At 34.1% G+C, this 14,455-nt stretch overlaps 1 protein-coding gene across 3 annotated transcripts in view; it reads left to right on the forward strand.

Annotated features, from left to right (window-relative positions):
* The first annotated feature begins 482 nt into the window (after window positions 1–482).
* Window positions 483–14,455, forward strand: part of LOC128156409 (dipeptidyl aminopeptidase-like protein 6) — a 113,859-nt gene continuing 99,886 nt past the window's right edge. For 2 of the 3 annotated variants that reach the window (XM_052818533.1, XM_052818542.1), the window contains exon 1: window positions 8,140–8,235. In XM_052818533.1, coding sequence (XP_052674493.1) covers window positions 8,155–8,235 — 81 coding nt within the window. In that variant the 5' untranslated portion in view covers window positions 8,140–8,154. Of the gene's footprint in view, window positions 591–8,139; window positions 8,236–14,455 lie in introns of those variants that run through there. The other variant, XM_052818529.1, reaches the window with a different exon arrangement.

Consider the following 14,455-nt stretch of genomic DNA (forward strand, 5'->3'; position numbering starts at 1 on the left):
AACCTGCAAGGCTTGTTCAATACACAGAAAATGTATAGCTGACAAAAAGGTTACAGGTTCATTAAACGCGGTACCCAATGTATAATAATGATCAACCAAGTCCCATGCTATTTTTTGCATTGAATACTTTCGTGATTGTGAATAATGTGCTTCTTCATTTGGACAGTTTTAACAAAAAATAATTTACGAACAACAAAGATAGAATAGGTAATGTATTCAGAGTCCATTTCAATCTCTTAATTACTTTACGGTTAAGGGAGTAAAATTGATAATTTTGTGCTGGCAACTTTACAAACCTGGCACCAAGTCTTGATGTGTAGCTTAGTTTAGTTGTTTTTCTTCATCTAAGATCCAGACAAACTTTATTTCTTACAATCGAAAATCGAACTGGTAATGGAAACTAATAGCACATCAGATGATGATTTATTTAACATCACGTCACGCAAGACCGGAAGAAGGAGATCAGCACTTACTTTATCTGTCAGGTAAAGTGTGAAATGAATTCTGGGGGTGCGGGAGAAGGAGGGGGGTCGTGGCGGACCCCACCCGACGACACCTTGATTGTCGCGGACCCAGTGACCGGACAAAAGGTAAGGAGTTACATTTCATTAGCTCATTTTCATACATTACAAGTTTATTCCAACTTTCATATGTTACTAACATCAGATGTACATGTTCACATGTAGTTGGCACGTAATGGTTTACGAAAGGATAATTTATGCAGTTTTGTTTGTGTTACTTAAATGTCTTTAAATCTCAATGCATATCCGTAGTCTGTTGCCATTTTCACATACAGGTATTGTAATATCAGAGGTACGCATGTAGTTGGCGTGTTACAAGTCTAATATAGGATATACTAGTACATGTTTTTCCTTCTTTGCGCTCCATCAATTTAATTATGTAAAAGAAGACAATATATTTTTGCTGGATAGAATTGTGACACTTATTAAAAGATCATAAATTTTGGTACGTATTGATGCTAGTGGTGGTTTCTTAACTTCCTGATAGACAGCCTTGATTGTACTGTACTTCTAAAGTTCTCCTTACTACACACTTCAAGATAACCGATGGGAAAATGAAACATCGAAGTGATACAGTGCAGCATTTCGATCGCGACGTCCAACCGATTAAAATGTTTTACTTTACAAGGATGGGATGTATTTTCCAATTGCGTAATATATCAACTGTTTCTAAAGATAAATGTTTGCAAAAAATATTGAATTGCAAAAAAGGCTTATTACATAACTCTATGTTCATCGCCCTCTTAATCGCACAGTTCTCAATACTGTCTGAATACCAGGTCCCCGGGGGAGGTCGTTTTGATGAAATAGCAAGAAATGCAGACAAATTAAATAGTTTTTCTCCAGTAGTGTTTCCTACACGTTATAACGCCATCAACATGCCAAAGTACAAAGCATTGATACCATACCACGGGTACAGTCGCAACACTTAGAGATGTAAGTCTCATGATCCAAGACTCGTTTCCCCATTACTTGTAAACACGTAGAGCGCCATGAGAGATGCCACTCTCTGGAGGTGCAAGTGTTACTCGTTCATTTGGTTGATTAAGAGTTGTCGGGTTTTAATCTTACATCCAAAATAGTTGCGAAAATACAATAACCTGTCTCATCGGTGGCATAAAAATGATAAGATAATTCTAACAAAACTTATATTAAGCCGTAACAATTAAATGCCATAATGATTGTTTTACGCGGATGAAAATCGGTTCGAAAATTTGATTTTTGGGCTAATCCATATCAGAGTAATAAATATCCACTTCCCTGATCTTGATTCTAAAAAAAAATCCTTAAGATCCATTAAAACGACTCCTCTGGTTGAGAAAATGAATGGTTGTGCAAGAATGACGTATAATTTATTTCCACAAATCTGACAGAAACTGCTTTTATGCATGATACTTGTAAAAGCGAGAAATACTACACACTGAAAGAAATGAGTACTTTTGCAGGGAACTACTTTGTTAAATATTAACTATATGTCACAGTTTTAATCATCAAGAAAAACACAACTGTGTCAAGCATCGAATGTACGATTTGGCTTTCTTGGTTATATCGTAATGTTAGACTTTTGGCCAATGGCAGCGCTGAAGCAAATTAAGCCCTGGCGACTTCCTGACGACCCCGCGAGCGATCTTAAAGTAGAGGTAAGAAGAATAAAGATATATCGATAACCATTTTTTAATTTTTATAGGTTTTGGATGTCGAGTAAATTATAAAAGGCGAATTATGATAGTCTTGATTTTAAGATACTTATCTGCAGTGTTGTAAAATACCTGCATGGGTTTGCTTTTCTGTAAACTATCAATAAGACAGTAGGAGCGTCCTTTGACATTTCAACAGCTTCGCATGAATGGTATTCATAGTGCTCTAAGAAATATTAGGAATATAACTGACAAATAAATATGATATCTTATCATCAAATATTCTGATACATCCGTAATTAAACGGTTGTTTTTGTGTTCATGTATTTATCCAATAATAACCAACTGTGGTCTAAAATAAAAAGCATTGGAAGGACGGTGTTGTAGAGGGGAGTGAGGGCTGGTGGTGCAGGTTAGGCTCTTTAAAATATGTATGATCTGTACCTGACAGAAAAATGCATCCAGTTGCGGTATTAAGTATTGTGAACTAAAACATGCTAGTAAACTTCCCATGTTAATGAAAAATGTAGGCGAATACACAAAGTTAGAAACTGCACTTCCAGTTTACCATCTTATACATGTATCATCTCGATATACAATAAAAAGCAGTAGTTTTTTTTCGTTTATTGTCGAATCATTTGAATTCCTATTTGCCCAGTTTCGCGAAACGTAAATATTTTAATGGTTTGCGTGTATTTTCGTGGATTCTCTAGTATGTGTAATGTTAGATTTTGTGTTTATAATTCGTTTGGGTTGATTATTCGCGAGTGTTGGATACTCACGAAATCACGAAAATTGAGCCACCACAGATCCTAATAAATCCATTATTCGAATTTTAAATCATAAACCAATGCAAGATTAAAAACGATGTGATAAAAATTCTTTGAATTGTACTGAAAATTAAATATTTAATACCTGTTAGTCAAAAGTGTCCAATGTTCGAGAAATAGCCGCAATGTCTGCATGTCTCGCTGCAAAACGTCGAGGTCTCTAGGGAAATTTGTATTGACTATTGACAGATAAGAGAACTACAATTCAGAACATGCTAAAAAAAACTTGGCAATTTACTTATACAAATTAAAAAAGTAAATTACATGTACAATGCATTACTGTCTTTTTTTTATCTCTCTCTTTTTTTATGGCTAGTCAATAAATCAGGTACATGTACAACAAATTCTTAAAACGTATTTTTTCTACATATATTGTCAACCAATCTGCCTCTCGAATTCTGTTAATACCCTTCAGTGGCGTCATAGGAAAAGTGAAAATGGGGGGCTAGACTAATCCTCAGAAATCTTGACAAACAAGTAACAAAAAAACCCCCATAATTTCCAAAATCATGAAAATCCTAATCCGGGGGGGGGGGGGGGGGGGGGGGGGGGTCAAGTATACCTATGACTCCAACTTCTCATTATTCCCATCTTTTCAAGGTATATTTAGGAACAATTTGCTGCGATAAAAAGTGGGGGGGGGGGGGGGGCGCTGAACCCTCTATGATGCTATGTGCCTAATGGTTAGGTCTAACTTTGCAAAAAAAGGTGTGTGTGTGTGGGGGGGGGGGGGCTAAGTAAGGCTGAAACATAAAATTATTATCTTAAATGACTCCGCTATTAACTGTCATTCACTGAATGCGACATCTTCTTTTCATATCCTTGTTGGTTGATGTCTTATGAATAAAAGCCACTCAAGTTTGTGTTACAACAAACACTGAATCAGTAATGCTCCTATAATGGACATCTAACCAAACTAATAGATATACATCTTTACCTACATTTTTGAGGTTGGTAGGAGCGTTAAGAGAAAATTGGGGGCAATTCTGTTTATTGAAAACATTAGTAGTAAAATGTCTCTATACATTAAAGGAAGGAGTAACAAAAATTTAGCTTACTTTTTTGTAATCTATTAATTGATTTTACATCCTTAGCTTAAGAGCTAGTTCTAAAGGTACTCGGCTTACGTGTGTGCATGTGTAAGTGCCAAAAACCAACCACGCAAGCGGAATAAATCGTACCAGTTCCTAGATTTATACATAGCCTACATCATATAAGTTGTTGGAATTTGAGATATTTGGAATTTGAAAGAATTTGAAACTAGTATGTCTGCTTTGTTTGGTATACGGATAAAGATAGATTTTTGTTACCAACAAGGCCCTGTTTATGTGTAGAAATCTTAATTTATATTTTATGCAGAAAATTGCAGGGTTGTTTTGGTTTCGTGATGAATGCTAGTAAAACAAAGCATGTTTATTTATTTATCGTAGAACATGCCAAATATGCCGTGGAAGGATTTTGATTCCTTTGAAAGCAATTTTCTGTGTTGATATTAAAAAAGAACAGTTTTGCACTGATGATGTCTAAAATCCAAACTTTCAAGGATGTAAAAATAAACATTTATGTTCCTATGTTATTTAAAGCCAAGACAACTGCACTTAGTTTTTTTTGATGTTGAGCATAGTGAAAACAAAACAGGTATAGAAATGAACACATGTCATTTATTGATGTAAATGACGAAAAAAAATATATATACACCATCAAGGGGGTCAGCATAGACTAGAAAACAACTGACTACTGTGTAAAGTCTTTGGCAGTACATTATGTAATATGCTGACCCCCAATAGTAAAACATATCAAAAATCAAGGCAATGATATATGCCAAACATCAAAAAAGGGTGGAAAATAACAAGATACACGCCAGAATTCAATTGCAAATTGGATCCCCCACCCAAAAATCACATGGTCTAGAGGAGCCACGCTGATTGGTTTAAATATCATCCTACCCAGATAGTATTAAATTTAGGATCTTGACCTAGAGATAGCACCAATTAATTACATAATCTACAAATGCCCAAATAGGAGACTTATAAATGTAAACAAATATCGTTTGTGATAAAACAAGAAGAAAACACATGTCACATAAAAGGTATTATCATTAAACATAATAACTACTTTAATGGTTTGACTGGCCTATGAAGTTAATTTGACTATAACTTTTATTAACTTTTTACTAACATGCTGGATTTATCTTCAATGTTATTTAACAGATTCCAACAAGATTACATGTAAATACATGTATACTTACAGGGAAATATTGTTCCACATACTTTCTGTAATAAGATTCAACCTACATATGCAACTCGTGCCGACTGAAATAAGTACAAGAATTCTTGTGGTGATAGATGTTACAATACAATACAATTCCTTGCCTTTAAGTAATTAATCATATCCAAGATAATGTGCACTTGCTGACGTCATTTCTTTGGTCTCAGCGCCAAGCTTATCAAGCGCCCCTCCCACTCCTATGATAAATGGCCATTGGGGAGGGGTATATCTATACACTTACGGGAAATGTGATACCTTTCATTTGTACGCGACGAAATTATGATCTTCCTTTGACAGTTTACCACATCGTCAGTTAAATACTCATTATTAAAAGCACACGATTTGTTTGAATTAGAACAGTGCTAATACTTTTAAGTTAGTTGTTTTATAAATAATTCTTTAAAAGAAACAAAATCCAAATGAAATTTTCCTCTTTCTTTTCCGCCGTTTTTTTAATAATACATGTATTAACTATAAATGATTTTTTATGAAAAATTATTTTGTGTATCAAAATGCTTGTTCAATCCGTGGCAGAGCAGATTTATTGTTCACATATAAAATTTGTTTGTTAAAGAGTGTTAACTTTACGTTTTCACAATAAGTCGGAAGCTAATGGAAATGAAAATAAGTTGATTCCTGCTGTGGTGTTATCTCAGCATTTCCCCAAAGGTTAAAGTCAAAACATGGCTGAGGCAAAAATAACTATCGAATTCCGCCTTTTGAAATTTGGTTCTTCTGGTTTGGTTTTTTCCGTGACAGCGGTTGGTTCTTTTTCCTGAAATGAAAATCAATGTAAGCTGTCTGACTTCCCTCCTTTTGATATTATAAGAGGTCAACTGAGTTCTGATACGTGTATTTGTTGTTAAAGGTGGGATGTGGAAACCTGCCATTTTGGGTGACCTGAGTCACTAACCGATTCCTGTAAAATTTGACCAAAATAAGGCTAAAGCAACCGATGGGGAAAAAATTTAAAATTGTGAAACGTTCTCTTCACTTGTGCCATAAATTTAGGCAAAATGTATTTAAAAAATGATTCCTGTAAAACTTCATTTCGGGGGTGAGGGGTGCTGTTGACGAAGAAGTGAAAACTCCGTTTTCATAGTAACATGCTTCTATTCTCTTGATTCTGTATAAAGAGGCCCTGATTGGAGTACAAACAAATTTTTAACGGGTAAAATGCTAAACATATACCTCATTCCCACTGTCCCCCTCTTCATACACTTTTTTCATCACATTATAAGTACTCAAGAGTACTTTCTTGGCTATATAACATCCACTGTACGAGTGCCGTTTTTCAGCAAGCATCAACTTCGAATGTGATGCAGATTAATCCCTACAGTCCTAGAGAACAAGATTCTGGGGGTCGCGGCTCCAGTGTCATTCCAATGCATAGCAGCAGCGCCGATAGCGGAAGAAACCGTGCCCACTGCAAAATGCACAAATTCTTTCAAGCATTTGTAACGTGCTTTTGATAAGGAGAGCATCAATATATGAATAAAGTCGTGTTGATCTCATTGTTAAGTCACAGTGAATTATCGATACTGCCACTCTCTCCGACATGTGTATTATATCATCCGACACTAACGCAACGCTCAGATTGCCGCTTCTTCGAGTTACTCAATATCTTGAGTTTAACGTTTCACGAATTTTGTTGAACCCATTAGTATTGTTTTCGATAGTTAAACGCAATTTAAAGATGTCCTTTTCACAAGAAGAACATTTTGACTTGTTCTTGAGTATTGCCTCTCCAATAGCACGGGGCATTTGATTTTAAGGTGTTTTTTTTTTTTTAGTTTTGAGTTTGTTTTTGTAAGTAAAGATTTAATTATTTCGAATGGGTTGAATTTGATCTTTTCTTTCTGTTTTTTTATATTCGTGCATTGGCATTTCCTGCGAGACTGTCCCTCTAACGCAGTCTGGACCTAATAATATGATGTCATCCAAGTCGTAAAGCCCATCAATCGTGGCTCAAGCTCGTCATAAACTTGCTAGATGATACACGAGATATAGAAAGTAATGTATTGTCTCGGATTCTAATTGTGGCTAGTGGTTTGTTATTTTTGCAGCGTCTAAAACCATTCTCTCTCAGGCGATGACAGTAATTTTTGCTCCGACTTTTTCTATTAGCGTCCGATGGTTTCTCCTAGTTATCCCCACAGAGATAGGCATTCGGGTCAGAAAAAATCTCTTTCTTATTCTATCTAAACGACTGCTTCGACATCAAGTATAGAGAAGTTCGTAACTAGCATCGCTTTGGATGAACGTTACAATCGTACAAAACACAGGCGGTACATATTCATTTCTACCTTTGTCAACCGTGTTCAATATAGATACCGTTTCAAGTGCACTGTTACATAACAAAAGTACGGTTTAAAAAATGTGAGCCGACATGCAATATATTGGTGAGTGAATATGGTTAATTGATGGAGAGGAGTAACGATTTTTTATGAAAAAAATTGAAACGTTTGATCTTCTTTGGTTAGTAGATTCGCTTAAATATTGCATTATCTATGCAAGCTATAAGAACCACATGTTTCTTTGGCTGGAATACAACGAGGAGGTCGCGGTACAACCAAAGGCAAATGCATGTGTTCGTATTTATTTTTATGCCCACTAATTCTACTGTATGTTGGTGTTGGAAAGTGACTAACTTGTAAATAAACCAGACAATTAATGAATGAGTCGTGTCGTGCAAGCATCAAGGGTTTCGGATCAAATCATCACATTTCTTGATTGGCCAACCAAAATTACTCAAATCAACACAAAAAGGCAAATCTCCTGATTGAAACATCTTGGATCTGTATATACTATTTTCTTTTTTCGTAACATACCAAACTTCCAAAACTTTTGCACGAAAAATTCATTTTAAATTTGTTGGATTTACCTGTCCCTGTAAGGATGAACTCGGCGTCCACTTCCGTCACGGTTAAACCGTCAGGCGCACCTGTCCGAGGGAGGCAAACGGCACCTGACCTGGAGGTAAGTAGCTAGACAAACAGATCTAATTAGCAAGAATAACAATTGTCTATGCTGGCAATGCAGTTAGGGTCAATATGGATAGAAGGACATGCATTTTGTTATCTAATTAATATATCTATTATCAACAATTTATCGCTGTAAGCATTTCAACGATACAAATAAGAAGGTGATTAAGAAACATGGAATAGTTTTATCTTCATCGATTTCTCGTGATTTGATGAAACAAAAATGGATCATCATCTGAATATTTTTTTAAAGATAAAAATAACAAAAATATCAAATTGAATAAAAAGATAAGAAAGGTATTTTCATTTATTTTATTTTTAACCATTCTTCTAAATAGTGAATAAAGTTGATTTTTTAGGAGGGGAGGTGATTAAAGCTTTTATTTCTTCTGTAAAAATTAAAACTGATAAACGACGTTATTTTTGTTCAAAAAAGTCTACGGCGGACGGAAAAAATAGCCATCGTGTTTATTTTGGATGGTGCTTGCGACCATCACGTTCATGGCACTCCAATCTGTGGTAAAAATAGACTCCTAGATATACTGAATAATTAAGCAAGGATGTGAAGATATTTGCTGGACGTGGCACTTTGATACATCCTGTATAACTCCATTGGGACTAGTGATATTCAATTAATTTTTCACGAGAATATAGCTTAAATGGTGGAATTATTAAACGTGGGATGGAATTTGTTATCAAAATATTAATATCGTGACTTAAAAATGTTTGTTTTAATACGGGCAGGATTATAAAAAAAAAAATCATATGTACCATTGTTAAAAATTAAATAATTTGATCAAATAACATACAGACAAGCGTTATGATTATTTTTGAAGGGCCTTTATTTGTTTTGAAGTCGGATGAAACGTTCAACGTCTGTTATCACGGAACTAGCAATTGTTTGTATCGATGAGTAGAATTACAAATAAATGCTGAATGTAGAAATACAAAATGCCAATCGAATGAGGTTGGTCAAAGACAGTACATATATAGTTTGTATTTTCCTCCTTTCTGCAAGGCTAGTTAGTATAATTTTTCGAGTGCATTGTGGAAAGGAATGACACTGCTAGATCTGGCTATTACATTCATTTCATCTTTGCGTGCGTTTGTTAAAGCTGTTAAATGCTCAAATATACAGTTCATAAAGCTGATACGATTTAATTAGACTTGATTAACGCATATCATCGGCCGTGTTTTAGTTGTTTCTATTGTGTAAGGTTTTGTTTATTTCTATAAGTAATTTATTGCCGATACAAATCAACGTTGAAAAACTGGATCTCAATGATGCTCCTTTGCAAAACCAATGATTGTTTGTGTAGGTAAATGAATACTCCCAGTGGACGGAAACAGATTTATAGTTTTGGAACACTCTCGAGACTAACACGTATCTGCATGTGCAAGTCTTGTATTATAAAGAAATGAATCAATTACTGTAATTACTAGAATGCAGCAAGATATCAATTCCTGGTAAATGATTAGAATCGATATCGGATAAATCGTCCTTTTAGTTTTTACTTAATATCTCTTTGTTATTTTGATCTATCGATAACTAGCAAATATGCTTTGCTTAACAGTTTCTAACAGATTTGGACCTTAATATGCGATATAATTTTATAAATACAGATTGTCCTCTCATTTGAAAAATTATTTAGACGTTCAATAAACAGTTAGAATTGTCTCCCTTCGTTTTCAACACCGTAGGAAAACTTTTTAAAAATAGAAAAAAAAAACCGACTAATTGTCATTTGAACAACAGAAAACAATGTTTGGGGGGAATAAACCATTATAAACATCAAGTTAGAAGTGTTCTTGTCTCATTAATTTTTTCCTTCTTTTCCAAAATATCAATGTTGCGAGTACAAATAAGCTTTTGTTCTCAATCTTGTCTGTGTAATCACTCATTTAGAGGTAGATACTGAAATATAGACCCACGCTACATAGTGCAAGGCTTGTGTCATTAACTTGATAATTTGATATGCAAGTTTGCAGTTTCCGACTTGTGAGAGGTGACACAAACAAATTACATAGCATCGATCGTCTATAGTCTAGTGTGAAATGTGTACATCTATATAGTATCGTAGCAGCCGAAACTGTCTGCAAACGTCCGACCTTTTTGTGAAAACCATTTGTCTTGAAGATATATAAGTAAATAATGGGACACATCGCCGAGGCTGAGCAATTATCAGAGTACTGTAGATGGTAAACTGGGTTTCAATTATCAAAAGAGACATGTGGCTTTGTTTTAACAAATTGATTATCCTAATTCGGCGCATAACACTTTTTGTAAACATTACTAAAGGATGAGAGATATTAATAGAATCAATGCTTAAAACTGCTGCAGTATTGGCAGTAGAGCAAATATTGTTTTTGCTTTGATTTTCTTCAGATGCACTGTATCATATATTTGTACAAAGTGTGAAATAAATTACAAAATAATGGAGGATTTAATTTCATATTTAATGTCCATGAAATCGGGTATAAATTTGGAACATAACAAAAATCATTGACTGTTCCCATCCAAACAAACAAAAGGATCAAGACCATCGCAAACGATTAGGACTTTTCGGCCTTCGTAAACTACATTATGTGATACGTAATGGGCAATATGTAATAGGTATTTTAATCAACCCAATTTTTATCAACAACAAAAAAATATGTAGTGAATTTTTTTTTAGATAAAAACTTATTTGTATGCAACAATATGCTATGAAACATAAGATAAAAAGAAATTCAGCATCGCCAAGACATGTTTTATATCCAAAATGACTCGAAGCGACTCCATTTTTTTGCTCCATTTTGTACAAAATTCTACATCCGCTAGTGCCAATTCATTTGAAAGGTTCCTATTTGCGCTTACGTTGTGATTTGCGGTGAGAATACTAAGATTATTGATTTCCTTCTGTTTTTGTTGTACATTATTTTTATATTTTATATTTACCTATATATATATATATATATATATATATATATATATATATATATATATATATATATATATATATATATATATATATATATATATATATATACACACACACACACACACACACACACACACACACACAATGTAATATATGCATGTTATATACGCAAAAGTTTTCAATTTTAAGAAGAACATTAAAATGTTGCCCCTAACGTAATATTGATTTTTCCAGTACTGTAAAACTGATTAAAGCTTAAAATGTTTGTTTTAAATGTTTTTTGTTGGTTTTTTCCCGATTTACAATTATCTACATCTATTATGCATAAGCAGGCAAAACATACCAACAGTGTTGGCGGTGATCTAAATTAACAAAAGGTCATTTCGTAAAATCCAAACAAGACTTCATGCCAAGATTGCCGTAAAACCTTGAGATTAACCTGACAATTGAAATTATTCTCTGTTAGTAGAGATTTAATGTGTCGTGATTTTATGCAACTTATTCTTATCGTATCTAGCGGTGGTGAACACTTGTTACATACAAAACATTATTTCTCAAATTGTTTTGCTTTCAGCGATGCACTGTTACCGATGTCTTCATATAACATGAAGTCATAACAATTTTTGTTAACAATTAATGCAGCAGAGCTTTCGAACGTCCCCTTAAGAAAAGCTTATGGAAAAAAATAATTATTTAAAGAACGTCGAATGGGTTTTGTCGGAATTCAGTCGCTTCTCTTGGGTATCATATTTAAGTTGCATCACCCTGATTTTTCATGTACTTTGACTTAATTTTCTTATGTACATTAACTTCGTCAGAAGGTACAAAGTGTTGCATAACCTTTTCCTGAACCTATATCGCCAGAATTTTATGCGTCATATTTATTTTCAAATATAATTATTATATGCAAAGTAGATACCCTCAAAATAAGAAAAATATCATGTTTTAAATAGAAATTGTGGTGACATGCATCCTCACTTCTTGAGTGTAACGAGGTGTCGGAGCGGACGGTTCTAGACATTGCTAGTCCGACATTCGTCATTTCAACAGTCTGGCCAGACTTTTCCCGGGAGATATAACATTTCACCGGCCTCATACAGATCTCCCCATGGGAGTAACAAATATTGGTCAATGTTTGACCAGCAGTTTTCCGACTTGTATGTTTGGTACGTTATGTTTAAGTCTACATTTAACGACTTTCATTTCATTGTAAGCCCTAAATTTCAATATCCATCATCACTTTTATCATATATTGATTCATGCTCTATTTTGGGAATTAAATATGATTGATACTGTGGTCTTCACATAGATTTAAATTTTTTAAAATTTTATTTTATTTTGTTTTGAAAACCTGCTTGTTAATATAAATTGAATATTTTTTCATGCAAACTGTTTCTTCTAGAAAAATTCACCAAATCGCATTCGCAGTATAGAATGTAGAATGTTAAATTTTTCTAGCTTATTTTTTTGACTACCTTGCAACATTTTGCGCATGTGGAGAAAGATGTGCATATCGAACCCAATTTCTCTGACCAAACCAGAGCAAATAAACATGGCAGTTTCCTTGTAAAATAAAGGCAGATATGTTATACGCGATATCGCGAAAGTTGTGCGTTTAATTGCGTCAATAACGCTTTCAAATCGCGAAAGTTTTGCGTTTTATCGCGTAGCTAGGTTTCGCGTTAGATCGCAAAAATATGCGTTTTTTGGTGAAAAATTATACGTTTATGTACAATTATAACGCGTTTATTTACTTTAATAACGTGTTTACTAGTAATCCGTTCGCCTTTATTGCGAAATTCACCAGTTTTGCCAAAGAATACTATAATCTACAAAAGTAAGCTTTTACTGGATATTCGTTGAGTCCAAAGCATATATCCAGTATTTTTACGATGTAAATAATTTGTTTGAATTTTCCGACCTCCTATATCCATCCGCACATGCACTGCAATATACTTCTACTACTTCCATTTGACTCTTAACTTAACATTACCAACTATACATAGGTATCTTCAGATTAACTTGACCGATATATCATGAATTTGTTGCCCTTAATTAAGTTAAAAAAATATTTTGTTTACTGTTGACAGTCAAAGCACTTTGAATTCATCTGAACTATGATTGTTAACTACATTATAGCTAACCTGACAGCCACTTTCAACATGTATATGTCACCTTGACCCTTGGCCGTCAATTCCAATGCTGCAGTAGTTGCAATGGATGGGCAGTGTCAACAGCGTTGTTACCCACATTTCTCACCTTGACATTTTAGCCTTAGTGGCCACATGAATAGCTGACCTTGCAATGTCTCTGTCAGTGAGTAGCTGATACAGTTTTAATAGTACCCCTTTCTACTCAGCTTTTCATTTATGCGGCGTTCTTCTTTATATTTTATGGCGCATAAAATTAAAAGAATTTGCTTTGCTCTGGTTGTTGAGATTATGAATATTTCATGAACATGTGTACTAGAATTTGGCTGTGTATCGAATATCTAACAAACAATTTTGGGTTTTCTATGCGTTTATCGATTAGCATTTTGTTTTCCTATCTATGAACATTATAGACATAAAACTCCGGACACGGCATTTTTCCAGACTTTGTATAATCTTGTATACCGCTCTCTTTGTGCATAGTAAGAATTCTTGATAGTATCAATCTTATTCATGTGTGTGTCAGACATTTCACAGTTCCAGTGTTTAAAATCTAAGGCGATATGTTTTAATTATGATGGATTGTGATATTTCTGAATGAAAATTTCTTCATCTCAGAGTGCTATATTATACGGTTTCATTTCGTTGCATTGATTACAGTGATTATTTAGGTAGTCGTACATGTAATACATATTTTCATTGTTGGAATTAAAATAAGGACATTTCCACTGAAGTTTTTCACCAGATAAGATCCTGAAACGGATATTTTTCTATGAAATTTTGCACTGTTGATACATGTATGAATGGATATGAATTTTCATTTTACTTTCGATATTAATTGATTAATATATTAAGAATTTAGAGTTAAATCTCAGTAAAAGGTGTTACATTGTGCTGTCTGCAGATCGATCTTAATTGTTTAGAACACGACGCACCAAGAGTTACAGCATATAGACATTGACCAAGGCTTCATTGCTAAATTAAATGCAAAGTAAATAAATAGGAAAGATCATCGGGCCGAATGTTTCTTTGCAACGGTTTACCATGATTGAAGATTACGTGAGTAATTTTAAAGTAATATGCACAAATCTCCAGATAAACTAAAGGAAGCCCATCGTCATAGCAAGTTGTACATGGACCAGTT

Source organism: Crassostrea angulata, chromosome 7 (genome assembly GCF_025612915.1).
Source record: "Crassostrea angulata isolate pt1a10 chromosome 7, ASM2561291v2, whole genome shotgun sequence".
Lineage (NCBI taxonomy): Eukaryota > Metazoa > Mollusca > Bivalvia > Ostreida > Ostreidae > Magallana > Magallana angulata.